This window comes from Lates calcarifer, linkage group LG17 (assembly GCF_001640805.2).
Source record: "Lates calcarifer isolate ASB-BC8 linkage group LG17, TLL_Latcal_v3, whole genome shotgun sequence".
Taxonomy (NCBI): Eukaryota; Metazoa; Chordata; class Actinopteri; family Centropomidae; genus Lates; species Lates calcarifer.
In genome coordinates this window covers 10470372-10488542 of record NC_066849.1, presented here as the reverse complement: position 1 = coordinate 10488542, position 18171 = coordinate 10470372, and the positions used below count along the sequence as shown (strand labels likewise).

Sequence of the window (18171 nt, the reverse complement as noted above, 5' to 3'; positions counted from 1 at the left end):
ATGAAAAAATCTGTACATAAATGAATTATAATGGAAAGTTGGGTAATGCTCAGTTCCTTTCATGTTACTTGACAACCATCAAAGATGAAATTAAAGTTGAAATCCTCCCTTTCTCGTCAAATTATTATAAGACAAAGAGTCTTATATCACTGAACACAAAGTTCATACGCCCACACATGCAAACAAACGCACATAGCTGCTAATCTATTGTCATGGAGACCAATTGTTCTCATGTAGTGTGACGCGGGTGTGGTTACAGGGGAAAGTGGGTCTTTTTCAACGTATTTGAACAAAAACACAGCTGAAATTAGGTGATGTTTTGGTTACACAGCTGCTCCAACTGGATGTGCATGAACAGAGGCAATCAGGGGAAAATTGTAAAATCAAACTCTGAGATAATGAAATTACTACTGTCTGTAATCAAGTAATTTAATCTCTTTAAAGGGTATCAGTAGAGCTCTCCGACTCACTCTGACCACAGTGTGTAGTATTTTACTCTTAATGTTTTGTCATTTTCCAAACATTATTATTATTATGAATATTATCTGGAAAATGACTGCTTTTGAGTTTGCAGCCTTCTGAATTTCATGCAGGCAGCGATGTTGGTCCTACAGAACAGAATTTTCATCATCATTATCTGATCAGGGCTTGGTTTTACATTAGCTTTTATGCTATTACAATATGTGAAAGAGGAATACATTGACGTTTCATGCATTGTGCATGTGTGATTCAAGATTTAAACAAAGAGAGATCAGCACAAAGCTCTTATGTATCTGTCAGAGGGTAAGAGTATAGTTCCCTATTCATCTTACATACAATCTTTTTCATCCTGTCCATTGTATAATACACAGAGTAGTGGTGAATAGAGGAGTGAATAGGATGGTGATGACATATGATCATTGCATAGGCTACTGGACTGTGCATATGGACATGCACAACCAGAGAAGTACACACTAAATGAAAGAGCAAAAACACAAATGTACACACACACACATACTACATGTTTGTATTGCTACATGAGTTTTGAGCCAAAGAGTGGTTTCCCCCTGATATTCTTTGTTTAAAGGTACTCAGTAATCCAGTCAAGTCAGAAAAAGAAGGATATTTTTTGGATCAAATAAGATGAAAACACATTTTTAGAAACATTTGGAAAAACAAAAATGATGTGAAATGAAATTTCTCATGTAAACAAGAATTCAGACACTTAATTACAGACTTTGTAGAAACCCTTTCAGCAGCAATTACTGCTTTGAGTCTCTACAAGCTTTCCACACCTGGATTTGGACAGTTTATCTGATCTTCATATTCTTTCTCCATTTCCAAGCTCTGTCAGAGTGGATGGGAAGCATGGAAAGCAGCCCCACGGTATGATGCTGCCACCACCATGCTTCACCATAGGGATGGTATTAGCTTGATGATGAGCAGTGCCTGGTGTTTGCCTGACATAGTGTTTGGAGTTCTGCCCAAAGGGTTTGATTTTCGTCTCATTACAACAGAAAACAGTTTCCTCACGCTCTTAAATGCCAATGGGCAAACTCTTAAGTGAAGTGTCATATGCTTTTCACTCAGACTGACCTTTGACCATAAAGGCCTGATTGATGGAGTGCTGCTGTCATTATGTTAATAGAAAAGGTAATCCAGTTGTGATTTAATTTCATGCAGGTTAGATGTATAGAAGCATCATTTTAGGAGACAGGGTGGCATTATGTTACTGAGTGTAGATTGATGGGCAAATTTTTTATCCATTTAAAATCTTCCTTTTAAAATTGTGAAGGAGTCTGAATACTGCCACTGTTTGTAGCTACTGCCAGCAGCTAGTTAGCTTAGCCTAGGACTGGAAACAAGGTAACACAGCTGTCTAGCTGTAATATCCCCTGTAAAACCACAATTTGTTGTTTTTACATCCTGGTTTTTATATGAATCAAACTAACCAGATGTATTTTGTTGATCAGTGATGTTTGGAAATGCTAGTGGGCAAACTTTGTAACATTTGGACAGAGCCAGGTTAGCTGCTTCCAGTCTTTACGTCAGCCAAGCTAACCCATTGCTAATGGGACATTCATATTCATTGTGACCTACATCAGTTTCCTCATTGAACAAAGCAAAAATGAATGTTTCCCAAAATGTCCAACTGTTTCGGTAAACCGTCCTCAGACTGCCCTGAAGAAGTTACATCACTCTCATGGCCTAAAATTTAAAAGAACTCACAAACATACATACACTGATCATATAATCTGTGTTTTAATCATCATGTAGAGACTCAAAGAGTTATACTGTATCATCAAGTTAACAACTATATATGTTCTATGCATCAGAAACCTTGTGTGGAATGTCAAATATTCAGAATTACATTAATTCAGCAGATGTTTTTGTCCCAATCTTCTTGCATGGACCACAGCCTGAACTAAGCCGAGGCCTCACTTTGGATCTGTCCTTAAACAAGTGGTGCTCTAGAAATGATTCTTTGGTGTTCAGGTGAGCGATGTGGCCGAGCTGACCGGGTCAGAGACGAGAGAGTGCTGTGTGTCAGTCTTAGTCAGTCTTACTTTCAGTCTTGCTGTGGTTGGTGGACTGTGGTAAGACAAGGCACAAGATAAAGACGTATCATGGCGAATGATCTATAATGGCTCAGTTTTCAATTAATCCGACCCTCATTGTGTTACAGCACATCAGGACCACAGCTAATCACATGGACCCGGGAGTGACACACTGACACAAATTTAAAGCTGCACACAGAGCAAGGCATATCGATGTGAGTGTGTTTGGGCTTTTGTCTGTGTGAGAGTGTATATATGTAGGTAAATAAAGGTAGAACAATATCTGTGGTAGTTTTCAGCTCAGCATTTGCACATCAAAAATCTGAAATATATATAAAAAATGTTCTCAAGCATAATAACCTGATTTAAAAGACTCATTTATAGAACTTTGTTGCACTCAAAAAAAAAAAAAAAAATTAACAAGTGTTTAAGCAAAAGACGCAGAACTGAGAAAATACACAGATGAGAATGAAATACAACATAAATAATATAAAATAAAATATAGTAACACTTTAACACATGAAAGTGCAACACCACACAAAATAAAGAACAATTTGATGAGACTTATGAATAAAAAATTCATATTTTAAGGAGAACAAAGAAATATTATTCATGTTCCATGTGTTTTTTAGGAATATTAAATGCTTATATTAGTTTGATTTGTTCCATGAGAAAAATGGGTTTCATGGACCTGGACATATGGACAAGCATGTCAAATATATATGTTTTAACATGAAGAGGAAACAACACAGCACGCCCACCCAGGATTCACTCAAAGTCCAGTCACGATGCTTCAATTTACAGTATTTTTACATCTTGGTGGAGCGCATCTGCAATATACTGACCCCTGAACCGTGTTTCTATGGACACGCTTGGTTGCCTCACCAACCCGCGCAGCTGGACAATGGCAGAGGTAATCTCGGCATCACATAAAGCTGGTAAACACCTTTGTGTGCAGAAGCAAAGAAAAAATGAGGACAGTTTACTGGGAAATTGGGAGAGAGATTGAAGCAAAAATGGAGATTGCATTGAGGAGGGTACAGAAGGACCTGAAATGGGACAAAGGACAATGAAACAGTACTCTGCTCTACTGCCCCCAAAAACTTTAACATCTACAAGTTGACTGCCTTTTATGTGTTCTGAAGCCTTGTCGCACAAACAGCCACATAACAGAAAGAACCCAGAATTCAATCTTTTGAAAAGACCATTGCCCTACATATGAACATTTGGCAAATAATGGGTTTTAATGTTTTGATTGAATGTGACATAAGGACAAGATATCAGGTCTATTTTCTTTTAATGTCAATTATAACAGAAGTTTATAAAAGCCAGTTTTGGACAGTTTTGTTTCAGTTGGATCCAAACATCAATGGATCTTTTCACCACCAACAAGACCATCCAGGATAAAGATTATTATTTTGTCCTCTAAGAAAAATCATGAGACTTTACAAAAATATCAAGACTTTTTAGTTACAACCCTGTTTTCCCTTTACCCTGAACACTGCTGTGTACTAATGACATGATATCAGATTGTAGGATAATTGGACATTTTCGCTCCATGCAGTATTGTCTGTCAAACTGGAGACTCTGGGACTGTGTTACTGCCACAGAGACTTTGATATGTAAAACCATCTCTTCTGTCGAAAGCTGCTCATCTTATTCTGTTGTGTGGGCAAAACTGCTCTGTATGAAAAATGATCAAACTCCTGCAAATACTATCACATTTCTGGAAAATGACAATTTACAGGCGCATTTGGATGGAAAATGGCGTCATTATCTCATTATTATCCCCATTATCATCTCGGTAAATATCCCATATGTCTGAATGATGTGCATAAGAATTGGAAACACTGATGTTTTGTAACCATTACAGCTGCAATAACACAGAAATTGGTCTTTCAAGTATCATATTTAAATTTTTTGTATCACTGAATGTGTTTTATTTTAATCATACTATAACAAAGAGTCTGAAGAGTGAAAATGTGCATTACAAGCTGTTCAACCCATACAAACTGTCAGATTTAGGCACCAAATATAGAGAAAATGTGCACCTGTCTGTCTCAGAGTGTTTATGTCTAGACGTGATAAACACAATGTTCCCATCAGAAAGCAGGTGAGCAAGTGAGTCTGCCCAGAGACTCCTAAGTGAAGAACAGTTTGGGATAATTCAGCCCTCTGCTTCAGCACTCTCCTAATTATTAGCTGAGGCTGCTGCAATTTCACACAAAGTCTGATAGCTTTCATCTCTTAAAAACACCTGAAACAATTCACGCAGCTCCTCGACAAGGATGAGGTGAGAGTGTTGGTGTTTGCGGTCTGAGGTGGTGAACATGTCAGATCTGTCAAAAACTTCAGTTCTTGCTCCTCAGTTTGTTTGCCTCTTCCTCTCTTCCCTTTTCTCACTTTCACTCCACAATTTTCTTCCTCAATCCTCAGTTGCAACCTCATGGTATCACTTTATAAGCCCACCAGATGAATACCTTGCCCAAACACATCCTTATCTTGATTCCTTTTGGGTATTACTTCATGTTGAAATTTTGTGGAGGTGCTATGAGCCTGAGCGCAGAGGGCAAACAATACCCACAGAATTACACACCATAATCTACTGGAAGGATAAATAGTTTTGCTTACAGCTCACACACTGTGCCCTGCGGTAATAAAACAGATTTTTTCATGCAGTGGCAGAGAGAGAGAGAGAGAGAGACAAAAAAACACACACACATAATCATCCAGACCTCAATGGTGTTTGTGTTCATGAAGATGCTTGTTGCCTGTACTGTTTGCACAGGATGCAGCTGTACACCCTGCTGACTTGCCAATTAGGCCTACACATTTACTCACGTACCCTGCTGATTTTCCAATTACACCTACGCAGCCACACATGCTACTGACTGCAATTAAGGCCTATGTGCTCTGTGCGACTCACAGATGTGCATATAATGTTTGACTGATGGGGTTAGTGCCTTTAATGTATAGCTATCAAACTCCAGTTAGAGATCAGTCAAAATAAAGGTGGTTGGATGAAAAATGATATATATGGTAAAGGAAACAACAGTGAGGGGTTTGTTAAGCTCTCCTGACAGCTGCACTGCACGTCCACATAGGCAGCGGTTTTCTGTGTTCGTACATAGCTGAGTGGTACCAGTAAAGTGAATTATATATGTAGTCAGCTGAGGGTAACTACAGAGCTTATTTCACTGCAGTGAACTGAACTGAACTGGCCTATTTATTCAACCTCTCTTATACCTCTAAATGCAAGGTTGCTTGTTGTAGCACAGAAAATAAACAGGAATTCTGAGCTGTCACAGGTGAACACATAAAGATATAACAAGAAAATATCTCTATTTAATTACATGAAAATGAAGAGTACGACCTCGTGTATAGGCCCCTAACACTCCGTCCAGTACCAGCTGTTCGGCAGTCTGCCTCACACCGACTTACATATGGACAGACCGGCTGGGTTTTTCCCCACAGAGACCTACTTACATCAGGCTCGTCCTCATATAGAAACCTCGACACATGCACAGATAACATGCCACCAGTTGATGTGCAACACACTGACTCATTCAGAAAGCCCCAGCTGATATAAAGCTCGACATTTCTACAAGTTTTCCAGTCGACGTAGAAACAGTTACTCTGCTTTAATGTGAGCAATAATGAGCCATAAACTCCTTCCCCTCTGCTTCATACTTCTCTCTATGTGTCCACCTGGGGGCTCTCTGCTCCCACTCAAACTGCCAAATTAGATTTTATGGACCTGCCTATCGACACAGCCAGCTCCTCTGAATTTTTTCCTTACTCTCCCTCTCTCATAATTTTTCTCCCACATGGTTCTTATTTCATTATCTCCCTCTTATTACTATGCTTTTCCCCTCTCATTTCCACACATGATACTCAGACCTTTATTGCGTTTCAGGCATTTGCTGTAAAACATTTAAAAACAATTCAGAATAAAATGTGCAGGTGATTTACATTGGTTTGACTTGATCTGTCACTAAGTCCAGTGAGATATAAAGTTAGTGGAGACGAAAGAACAGAGGGGGAATAATTAAATTTAGCTTTATGGATTTGAGGTTTCAGCACATTTAGTTTTTTTCTCTTACACTACCCCCTAGTGGTCAAGGGTGTTGTTGCAAAGCACCTGCAATGTTTTTAGTAAGTGGAAAAAACTACCTGTTCTCTACTGGGACATACTCCTCTCTGCACTACATTTGTTATAGATGTTGGCTCAGTAGTGTAAACACGTCTCCTTTTTGACTCAGAGGAAATGTTGATGCTGAACCAGTCAATACCTGAAAACTATGGAAGAAAACAGACTGATCTTGGCCTACATGAATGTGGTTTTTACTGTGTGATAAATGCTGTCTAATTCAATGGGCAGAGTGCCACTTAGACAGATCAACAATATCAGAAATACAACATCAGAATTTTATCAGAATCTCATCGGCCACACTCTGGGTTTTCAGTGTGTGTGTGTGTGTGTGTGTAGGAATCGGTCTGTATGCCATGAACACATGCAGATGCAGTTGTTTACATGTACACTCATCAATTAGGCACTTGTCGATGAAACATGCAAGGCTGAGCGCTCACATCATGACCTTTCCAGACCTCGCTCCATCATGCTCTTTCTCTGTGAGTGTTTCTGCATTAAACCCTGTGACAGCACAGTCACGTGTCCCAGACTGAGCTGTGCTTCCCCAAATCATTTCATTTTACCTCTATTTTGTTGTTTGGTGATGGCTATCATTTACAAGTGAAAATGGGACACACTGTTTCATATATCATATTGACTATTTATTATTAGTGATGAGTTGAGATCTTCCTGCCTGTACATTGACCTACACGTATACTATAGGCAGGGTGATTGGACAGAATCAGCTCTCAGCGATTCACAAGAGGAGATCAAAATGTAAGTCAAAACCTCATGTGTGTCATTAAATATAAATCCAGTTTTTAGCCATGCTAGCAGTGTCATTCTCGAGGCTGCAACATCAGTCTTTCAGTCAGTTCAGTGCTTTGGTGCAGAGTGAAATATCTCTACAACTAATGAAGGGATTGCCATGAAATGCTGCACAAACATGGTTCTCAGACTATAAATGTCTTTGCTTACCTAAACTTTTTGTTACAGTTGGGGCTAGGGGAGCAGGATGTGTTGAAGCAATCCAGACATTTACTGCAACAAAAGGAGAATGAAAGGCTAATGGTGATGGTGGAGGTGGTGAGGTTAACAACAAATCCAAAAGAAGACGAAGGTAAGTCCAAAACACAAGCAATCCAGATAAACAGTGGAACACACAGGAGAGCACACTCAACTAACACTGACTCAATACTCAGGCAACTAAAGAGGGGAGACACAAGACTATATACATAGGGAGTAATTAACTAATGGAACACAGGTGAGAATAGAAAAAAGGTGGGAAAGAGACAAAGACAGGAAGTAAAGTTACAAAAGACTTACAAGGGGAAGGTGACTATCAAAACAAAACGAGTCACACTGGGGACAGGTCATAACACTTTCCCTCTAATGCCACCACAAGGTTGAACAACAACTGTGATGGTGTGTGAAAATTTTATACACACATTCATGTTTCCCTCAGGATGAATTCCGATTGAGTTCTGTGCTAATGATCAAACGTTTCCATGCTAGCAGGCTCAAATAAGATCAACCTACCTGCTTTTCATCCATCCATCCATCCATTCATCCATTATCTATACTGCTTATCCGTAAGGGCTGGAGTCTATCCCAGCTGACAATAGGCAAGAGGCGGGGTACACCCTGGACAGATCGCCAGTCCATCGGAGGGCCCTGCTTTTCATCAGTATGCTATAATTGTGACTGTGAAAACATGTTGATGTAAAGCAACACTATGGCTGTAGATTCTTGTCTCTCTTGTTTGCTTTGTTATTCAGAACAAAATAAGTACAGAAAGTATGGCAGAAGCACACCTAGCTTAGAAAAAAGTGGGCATTTGGAATCCAAATATTGAGACGGTGAGATGGATGAGAGCTGGCATTATGTGGAGCTCAGCTGTGGAGTAGGGAGTCAAATCAAGGAGAGTACCCACTGGCACTGTTTCAGCCTCTTCATTAATCAGATTCATCATAATGTGTGTGTGTGTGTGTGTGTGTGTGTGTCTGAGGTGTGGAAGGACAGGGAGGAAGATGATAGATAGATAGATAGATAGGATAGATAGGATAGATAGATAGATAGATAGATAGATAGATAGATAGATAGATAGATAGATAGATAGGACGGAGAGACGACTGCCTGGTGTCACGTACACTCCCTCACCCTTTCTCACAGATCTAATAGGACACAGGCCGGGTGTAAACAAGTTGTAAATTATCCAAAAGCTGGCACCTGCAGTCACCTTAAATCTGCAGAGGAGAGTGAACAACGATGCCACGAATGCTCCTGCGGAATTGAGCACAGTGTTGGGACACAGTTGCCATCCTCCCCCTCCTCCTCCCACTCCTCCCCCTCCTCATCCATTCCTATCACCTCGAGTACCGCAGCAACTGGAGGGCTTCTGTCCCATAAAACATCAGCGAATGAGAGCCCCTGACAGGTCCTCGCGGTCCTCCACCACTCAACAGATGTGAAATGGCCTGATAGGCTCCCCAGAGAGATGAAGAGCTGGATGGGGAGGGAGGAGAGGGAGAGGCAGAGGAGCTGGAGTGCAGCGACAAAGGGAAGAGGGTCAAGAAAAGGGGGTGATGTAAATGTCTGTCTACACGGCGCAATATGAGCTGGCAGGTAAATGACAACTGTCTTCACTGATTTACACATTTTTTTTATGACTGTTTTACTGAATATACAGAAGTCTGGCTCCTGACTTGTAGCATTCATTGCAGTAATCATCTTATGGAGCAACAGCACCTCCTAATGAAGACTGATGGTACTACACTACACTACTCCAATACCTGCTCCCTGAGCAGCTTTGAGCTGTGATGCTACTCAGTGCACTGTGTGGTAAATGAAGGTAGAATTCATTTTTATTAATCATATGTTTTTGTAGGGTTGCAATTTTATTACAAAATTTGAATTAACGTTTTGAACTCCACATGATCTAAAAACATTTTTAAAAAGTTTTTTTCACCTCATGTTTTCACTTCTGTTGACAGCTTGCATTGGAATATATCAACATTACAAACATTTACTGAGTGGTGTTTTATAAACGGGTGATTCATTTATAAGATTTTGAAAGGACATTGCAGTTGCTTTTCAGTGTTTTCAGTTTTTTAGCTTTGGTTTCACATTAATGTTGGGAGACCAACAATTTAAAGAACACTTGATAAACTTTCTCCATTAACAAAATAAAATGAGGCATAATTAGAGAGTCAAGTTAAAATTCTAAACAGCAAACTAAAATTAATATAAAATACCACAACCTTGCCCAGGTTGTAGTGAACAGGGTTGGATAAATCTCAAATGTTGGGAGAAATAACAACAACTCAACTGTTCCTAACTGCTTTAATTATAAAAGTAACCCATCTGTTTAGAGTGGGGGTATGCTAAAACTGTTGGATCAAAGGAAGAGTTCTGATAATGTATGTTTCATAGGTTTCCACTGCATTTCAACTATTTATCAGTGAAAAGGCAGTAGGGAAATGAAATAATATATTAGAAAAAGTTGCCTCACATTGTCAGCATAGAGTTTTTTACAGTGCGAATGTTGACAGTGTGTGGGAATTCAACTTTTTCTTATATTTAATTTAATAAATTAAATATAAATATGACTTAAAGAAAATACTGGAATAGTAATGCAACTGAATTTCCATTTAATGGTACTTTATACCTCTGCTGTAATACATTGAGATGACAGCTATAGTTACTACTTACTTTGATTAACAACACACATGATCAACTTATAAAATATGAGGTATTATTACGGATTAAAAGCCCTGCACTCTGATCTATTCTGCTTTTGAATACATTTAGCTGATTATTCTTCTGTACTTTTATTGTGTTGCTACTTATTCTCAACAACTTTTATCTGTTTAGTTCTACCACCGTGCAACAGGTGTTTTAATGCTAATATATTCTAAATAAATGGTTTAAATCAACTGAGGAAGTCAAACACACTGTAGTAAATGAACACAACATAGAGGTGAATGTCTGAGTGATTTATTAGAATAAGAAAGTTGACATAGAGCAAAGTCTCCATGCGGAGTGACAGGCAGAGCTCAGGACAATGAGGAGAATGGTGAACAACTGCTGGAGCGTGTTCGTGTATGTGTGTCTGTGTCTAATGTACGTGTGTTCTGCGCAGTTGTCGGAGGGTGCATGCACGTGTTGCTTTTTTTTGCGTGACGACAAACAGATTTCTTTTCGCGGACACAAGCACACACACTTGCATGTACTGTACAAATTCACACGTCGCTACTTCTGTACACACACAGAGGCTGTGTCGTCATGCAGCTACTGCACTTTAATTACATGTAAGCATCAAGGTTATGTACACGTAGTAGGGACATGTGTTGTCATCTGATGACACCGAGCCCCAAGGCCCCTGGGGGCGACAGGTGGGGGTTGGGGGCCAGCCTCTGGTGAGAGCCACAGGACAGCGGGGTCCTTCACAGTAGCAGGAGACTCCACTCTACCGGAGAGAAATCTCTTTTTGAACCTCAGTTTGTACGAGTTTATTCACTCCTCCTCTTCCTCCTCTTCTTCCTTCCAGATTCTAGCATCTAAACAGGGCACATCAGCTCAGTGCTGCTCACAGTACTGCTTCATTGTCACTGTCAGTAATACAATAATAATAATCATGATAGTCATCAGGTTCGTCTTCATTGTCATCTTCAAATCCGGCACACCAGAGAATTGAAATTGAAATCATATACAATAATATCCCATATAATTTCAAACCGAATATCTACCACAGAAACAAACGATAGAAAAAACAAACATGACAAAAATTATCAGTGCTGACTAAATACATCTACAATTTTACAAAAATGCAAATGTTGATTTTGTTTTCGCCTTGTTTTTTGTGCTTTTTTCCTCTCACTTGTTGGCTTGGAGGGGAGCATTTTCATGTCACTGCTCCTCACTGTGATGATGGATTTAATACAAGTTAGCCTCCATTTTTCTGGATTCTTTCTGGGGCGTAGAGTCACATACAGTACAGCACAGTGGAGCACTGCAGGGCAAGATGGCAGTTATTGGCTGGGGGTGGAGGGGACGACACATTACATCGCTGGGCCACACAGCATAAACAACCCCAACACACAAAGGCATGGTCTCTTCAGACACAAACACAAGCTGATAAATAACAACATACACAGACAGACTGGGTCACGAGGGCTGGGTGGGAATTTCATGTGTGTATGTGTGTCGATATGTGCAGGGAAGAGATAAAGAGGAAGAATGTGTGTGTGTGTGTGTGTGTGTGTGTGTGCAGAACCAGAGGCAGTATGTGCTACATTTAACAAAGAAACGTGACATGAAATCATTTCTAAGCAAAAGAAAGCAATTTACTGTGTGAGAGGCTTTGAATATATCTAACAAAATTCTCACACATTGAGGATTTGATGTGAAATAAAGTGGGATTTTGTGAATTACTTTGATTTCTGTTTCTGTCACCGACTCATTAAATTAACCAGCTAACATTTTATAGTGACAAACAGTGTAGAGGGTTTTTATGTGTATGTGTGTGTATGCAGAGAGATTGTGTGAGTCTGTTAACAATGAAGGGGGTTTGAAAGAAGACAAAGTGCAGCTGTTGAAAGCTGAGGAATGGGAATGACATGAAGTATGTAAAAAAGAGAGAGGATGATGGCTTTAATAAACACACTGACGCCCATGAGGTTACATCCGAATTCCTTAGCTGCCCCATAATGTTGAACTAAGATAATCAAATTATGCAGTCAGTAAAATAACATCATGTACAGTACCTTTCCTAGAACCAGTCATTGTCGGCCTATTTCAAGCTTGAGCTCTATTTCTGATCTTAATTCAATTGTGTCCCGAATTTGGTTAAAGGGCCCTACAGTGTGTGTGTGTGTGTGTGTGTGTGGCCGGTGGTTAGCGGAGGGGTAAAGAGCTGGTTGAACGTGCTCTTCCCTCTCAGGGCTGATGTGTCTGTAGTAATCTTCTCAGGGGCTCATCAGGCCATTAGAGGGCCGGGAATGTACTTTGCCTAATCAAGCATGTTTAGTGAAACACCGGAGGAGATGCAGAGCGAGAACACGGCTGGCTGGGCACACCGTCCAAGACAGAGAGGCCTCATTCATACACACACACACACACACACACACACACACATGCAGAGCTCAGGCCACGGCAGAGATAGGAGACAGGGATAGAGATAAAGAGAGGCAGAGATGAGGGGCCGGGCTGGTGGAAAGCTCAGTATCCTCAATACTAATGACCTGTTTCAGGGTGGAATGTGTAAAGAATACACTGTACTAATGTGGAGAGGAGGTAATGCAGTAACATCATGTTCGCCCGCCTGACCTCCTCTTCTGTCCTTGCTTTCATAAATCTCTTATACTAGCTTGTCTTGCACCACTGCAGACTCATGGCTGTTTATTTCTTAGGGCTTGGTATCATCAGTGGCAAAAACGTCAGCTGGTATCAAATAAATGGTAAGAGTTACAATCTTGTTTACTTTTGCTTTGATCCGACAGTTTTTGATTTACATCTAAGTTGTGTTAAGACTGTGTTTAACATTCAATTGTTTTGACTTCTTTTGTCAAATGGAAAAAAGTACTGAAAAGTAAAACATGTTTAAGTTTCTCAAATTAAGTATTTATAAGTGTCTGTTTATCTTATCAGCCTTCATACTTAAACAAACGATATCCAGCCTTAGGCAGCAAAATCATATCAAACATATTACCACCATAAAAGGCTAATGTAAAAGGCATACAGTTGCCTATTTCCACATGTTCCACATGTTCTACATGTTACAGAGCAACAGTGTTGTTCATTTGAAGTCATGTTTGTGTCCACCTGATGAATTTAAGTTCAATATTCACTCTCCTTTAAGCTCCATGTTTGGTCTCTACCAACTCCTGAGGAAAATATCTGGATCTTTAGCAGGCTAAATGCTCCACTATGTTTGTTAGCTAGGTGCTAACTTTGACCATCTTTTGTTTGTTGCTAGGTAAGTATAGTCCTGAATTTTTAATCATTACAGTTGGAAACAGCTGCCTGCTGTGCCTGAAAACAATACAGATGAAAGCTGTGAGAGTGAAAGCAATGTAGAAAATAGGATTATGTGGGAAAATATTTCAAAATATATTTTCAATTATGATCTCAAAAACTGAAAGTCATCATGTCATAGTGGCACTAGTTCTATAAAAAATTCAAACAGTACCCAGCCCTAGTTTTGTACATTGTGGTATTTGGGTAGCACTGTATCTACCGTCTGACCCCAAATTCCCTTCACTTAAGCACAGCTGCTAAGCATCTCCATTTTATCTGCACGTCTTTGTGCACTGTATAATGGCTTAAATATATTGTATAGCATGTGCTGCTCCCACGCAAGGCTCTGACACTGTTAGCACAGATTTGTGAATGTCAAGCAAAGGCTTGCTGCACAACATTAATGGCTCAATAGAGAATAAAGAATGGGGTCGGTAAAAAGAGGAAGGGTGAGAATGAGAGTAAAATTGATCAAAGCTGTTTTTTGCACTCAATATGAGTAACGCATTCATGGATAAAAGCCCTAAGAGATTCACACACAGAAGCCGACAGACAAGACACACACAAAAACACCACCGTGACCCAGATGAACTAAAACTATCTCTGGATCTACATCAGAATCAGGAACGGATAAGAACGGACAAAAACAGAAAACATCAAAAGACAACGGAGTGAAAGAGTAACTCCACACCCAAGTATACCCATGCCCATCTGTTTTCTTTATCCCACTTTTGTTGGGAAACACACTGAAAGACAGAAAGGGATAAAGCCACAAGGGATGACCATTGTGACAGTTAGCAGTGCCCCAACCCTGGCCTCGGCCCCAGCTTCAGCCCTCAGCTCCCCCCTGTCCTGGCAAGCGGGTGAAGCATAAGAGATGCCCGGGCCTGGTTGGTACATCTCACATGACGGATGGAGCTGCTGTCCTCCTCATTGATATTCTGCTAGGCTGTGGTGCTGGGCTAGGTCCCTGACTCTTAACGGCTATTTGTTGCTGCAGTCTCCTCCTGCTTCTGGGGCACAAAGAGGCTCAGTGTCGGGCAGAAGAGGCTGAATGGAGGTCCCAAGCGGCCCGGGCCTCACAGCCTCAGTCAGACAGCCAGACAGCCACAGCTCACATTCCCCCCCCGCCCCTCTTCAAATGGACTGCGGAGCCCAGGGAGGCCTCAGGTCAGGTCAGACAGAGCCGGGCATACTGAGAGGCAGCGAGGGAGGGAAGAATGGAGGGGAGATATTGTTCCCTTTCCCAGTGCTCTGCTCTCTCTGACATCTCTGCGCTTTAGTTCGCTTTTATGAGAAAACAGTGGTATTATAAAAATATCAAATTAAATTGGCTTTATCTTCATCTTTATAGGTTTCCTGCTTATTATTGCTCTCTTTCACTTCATCATGGCTGTGTCCATTGCTGCCTCTGAGGTACTGGGAATAAAAAAAAATTACACTGGGAGTGTCAACCCTTCACTAGCCACTGGTCAACCATCCAAACCTCTGATTGATAAACACATAGAGAGACACATGATAAAATCTATTTATCTCTCTGTGATTGTTTATAAAAAAGGGAGAATAATGAATAACATCAACCTCCTCCTTAGTGAAACTTCATTATATAGTTATTCTTCACAGTTAAGACAGGACACTGGTTGGGGTTGTTGTGGCCACACACATTCCCACAATCACACACATACACACACACTGCATGATTCATCAAGAGTCACTGCCCTCTGGCACGGCTACAACAGTTTTAGTCTCATCTGAAATCCAAAGTAAAGCACATTGTTGTCTGCTGGATGCCACTGGCACAAAAAAAAACAACAACCCAAAAACAAAAAGCAGGAAGAAAATTTCACACTCAAAGAAGATCCATGGTGTCAAAACGGTGAACAGAATGGTGGAGGGAGACCTTTCACATTTGGCGCTGCAAGCGAAATAGTCTTTTTTTTGTTTTTTTTACCGCCACACTGTCCCTTTTTAGAAGATTCTCCTTCCTTTGCACCCCTCCCTGTATCTTACTGTTTGTCTGTTTGTCATGTGGTGTCAAAGTCACGCTCTGTGGGCTGTACCACCAACAGAGCAGAGGGGTGCACCTCAGATTAAGAGCAGAGGAATGGAGACATGAGGAGGGTGTTCTCCTCTTTTACAGCTCTCTCTTTGTTTCTTTTCTCTCTGTCTCTCTCTTTAGTCAGCTGAATGACGTCAGAACATTGAATGACAGTGAGAGAGGACAGACAGGATAAGGTTGGACCGGGACAGTGAGTCTGAGGGGTTGATTCCAGTTTACTGTTGGAGGGAATGGGTGTTCAGAGAGAGATTGGTGTCAGGGCTCACGTAACTTCACCTCACTGGCCACTGGGGGTGCGCTCTCCCATGTTCTTCCCTAGGAGATGACTGAAGTCAGCCAGTTCTCCCAGCCCTCGAGGCCCGTGCATGTCTGGCCTGATGAGGCCATGGCGCTGGGAGTGATAGGGCGCTCCATTGTTGCTGTTGTAGTTGAGCGCCTCGTGACTCCAGCGAGGCTCCCCATAGTCCATGTGGGGAGTGGGAGCGGAAACCACCCTTCGTCGGTCAGGGGAGTCCTGTGGCGTGGCGGGGTAGATGTATTCTCCCGCTGAGTTCCTCAGGGTGCCGCTGGGACGGCTGCCACCGTGCTCCCCTCTCTGGGTGGCTAGGATCAGGTAGCGCTGGCGCTCTGTGTGCGGGGGCAGCACAACCTCACCTGGGTCCTCTATCCGGACCATCCCTCCACCACCTCCACCTCCGTGAAGGAACTTGGAGCTCAGGTAGATGACAGAGTTGTTGGGGCAGGGAGTCCCCACAGCCGTGAGGAAGGTCTGGCTCTGGTCCCAGTCGGTGTCCGGCAGACGCATGGCCCGTTTCTGCTGCAGCGGGGTCTGCTCCGGGGTAGGCAGTAATCCTGGGTCCATCTCTCCTTTCGGCCAGCCATTGGGCATGACAAAGGGGTTGTCTGCCTGCGAGCGACGCCTCTCGCCACCGCTGGTTCTTGTAACGCTCATTACTGACCCGCTGCGGCCCTGCCCCAGCATGCTCTGCTCTTTGTCACTTTTACGGCGGGCGCCGTTGGCTCCAGAACTGCGGGAATGGCGGTGGCGGTGACTCATGATCCAGCAGACGGTGAGGCCAGAGAGGATGGCTCCTGTTGCAAAGGCTGAAACAGCAGACACCACCAACAGGTTCACAGACACAAGGCCGTCAGGCTCCTCGATGAAAGTCTCCTGGAGCAGTAAACCTACAAAAGAGAGATAAAATCACACACAAGAAGAAGGCCATCAGTCAACTGGTGGAACCATCTAAATAGCATCAGTATTTCCTGCATTAAACATGTGGGAGTTAACAAATGGCAACAGAAAATGGCCTATTTTCTCTCTCTCCGCTCTGTGGGTGGGAATGGTTGTATGCTTTCCAGCCAAGGTAGCTCTGGCTAATTGCCTTCATTACATAAAGTGGATGGTGATTTTAATAGCTGTAATAACTGTCTTCCTGATTGAGAATAGCTCTCAACCCCAACATGTTTCACAACATTAGCTTTATGGGGAGAGATGCCAAGTCTGGCAATAATACTGAGTAATAATTTAAAGTTTTCAGACCATGAAAACCTGTTATACTTTCCATCTATATGTTGTGTATCAACACCTAAACTTGGTTTGTGTCCAAATGTGCTCAAATAACTTTGCTGATATTTTCTCCGTGTTGCATCTGTATGCAAACGTCTTTCCAAGGATGAACATGAGGCTCAGTGTTGATAGATAAAGGGCACTATATCAGCACACAAGACCATGGATTTCTGTATTTCTTTTGTATAAGAACATGAGATGAACTCCCTTGGAGAGAACTGTTTATGAATTATTGAAGATGTGAATACAGCGAGACCACAGCATGGGCTGCCACAGATCAATTAGGAAAATGCCAGAAGAAAAGTTGTTCTTTGCTGTGTGAGCTCCTGGGACTAACACCAACAAATACAATGAAATTGTGCCAAGGGAAGCAGATTGGAGAAAAGCAGATGAAGGAAAGAGGAGGGTGTTACAGAGAGACAGAGAGAGAGAAGTTGCCTAAAGCGAACTCGAACATTTGGGGCCTTAGACAAACATAGTAATAGTTGTTAAATTACAACACCAATCGCAGCAGAGGGAGGACTGCCTCCACAAGGACAGCAAAATAAATCCTTTCTCACAGAAAATAAATGGATGTCATTAAAAGACATTGGGAGCCACTTACTCACTTACACACAGAAAAGGAGCAGGACGAAGAATGGGAGGAAGAATGAACGTACAGAGAACAGCAATGTTTCTTTTTATATGTACACACTTTTACTGTCTGACAAATTCATTTTTAATGGGGACAAATGGAGCTGGTTGTGGTGCAAATACTCCAGCCTGGTGGTTAATTAATGTGGCCTGTGGCTTTGTATAATAATGTGTTACTCTACACATTGACATTAAGCTGGGGAATGGCAGCTAAAACCCTGTG

At 41.6% G+C, this 18171-nt stretch overlaps 1 protein-coding gene and 1 long non-coding RNA gene across 2 annotated transcripts in view; both read right to left on the bottom strand.

Moving 5' to 3' along the window:
- Positions 1-2163: 2163 nt before the first annotated feature.
- LOC108877337 (uncharacterized) lies at positions 2164-7859 on the bottom strand. Its single transcript, XR_001960088.2, has 3 exons — positions 7648-7859; positions 3383-3483; positions 2164-2571 (listed from the first exon to the last, which is right to left on the bottom strand). It is a non-coding gene; the product is annotated as an uncharacterized LOC108877337 (long non-coding RNA).
- A 2790-nt stretch (positions 7860-10649) lies between these two features.
- Positions 10650-18171, bottom strand: part of sema6bb (sema domain, transmembrane domain (TM), and cytoplasmic domain, (semaphorin) 6Bb) — a 120553-nt gene continuing 113031 nt past the window's right edge. Inside the window, exon 17 of the mRNA XM_018667361.2 lies at positions 10650-16930. Coding sequence (XP_018522877.1) covers positions 16023-16930 — 908 coding nt within the window. The 3' untranslated portion in view covers positions 10650-16022. The remainder of the gene's footprint in view (positions 16931-18171) is intronic.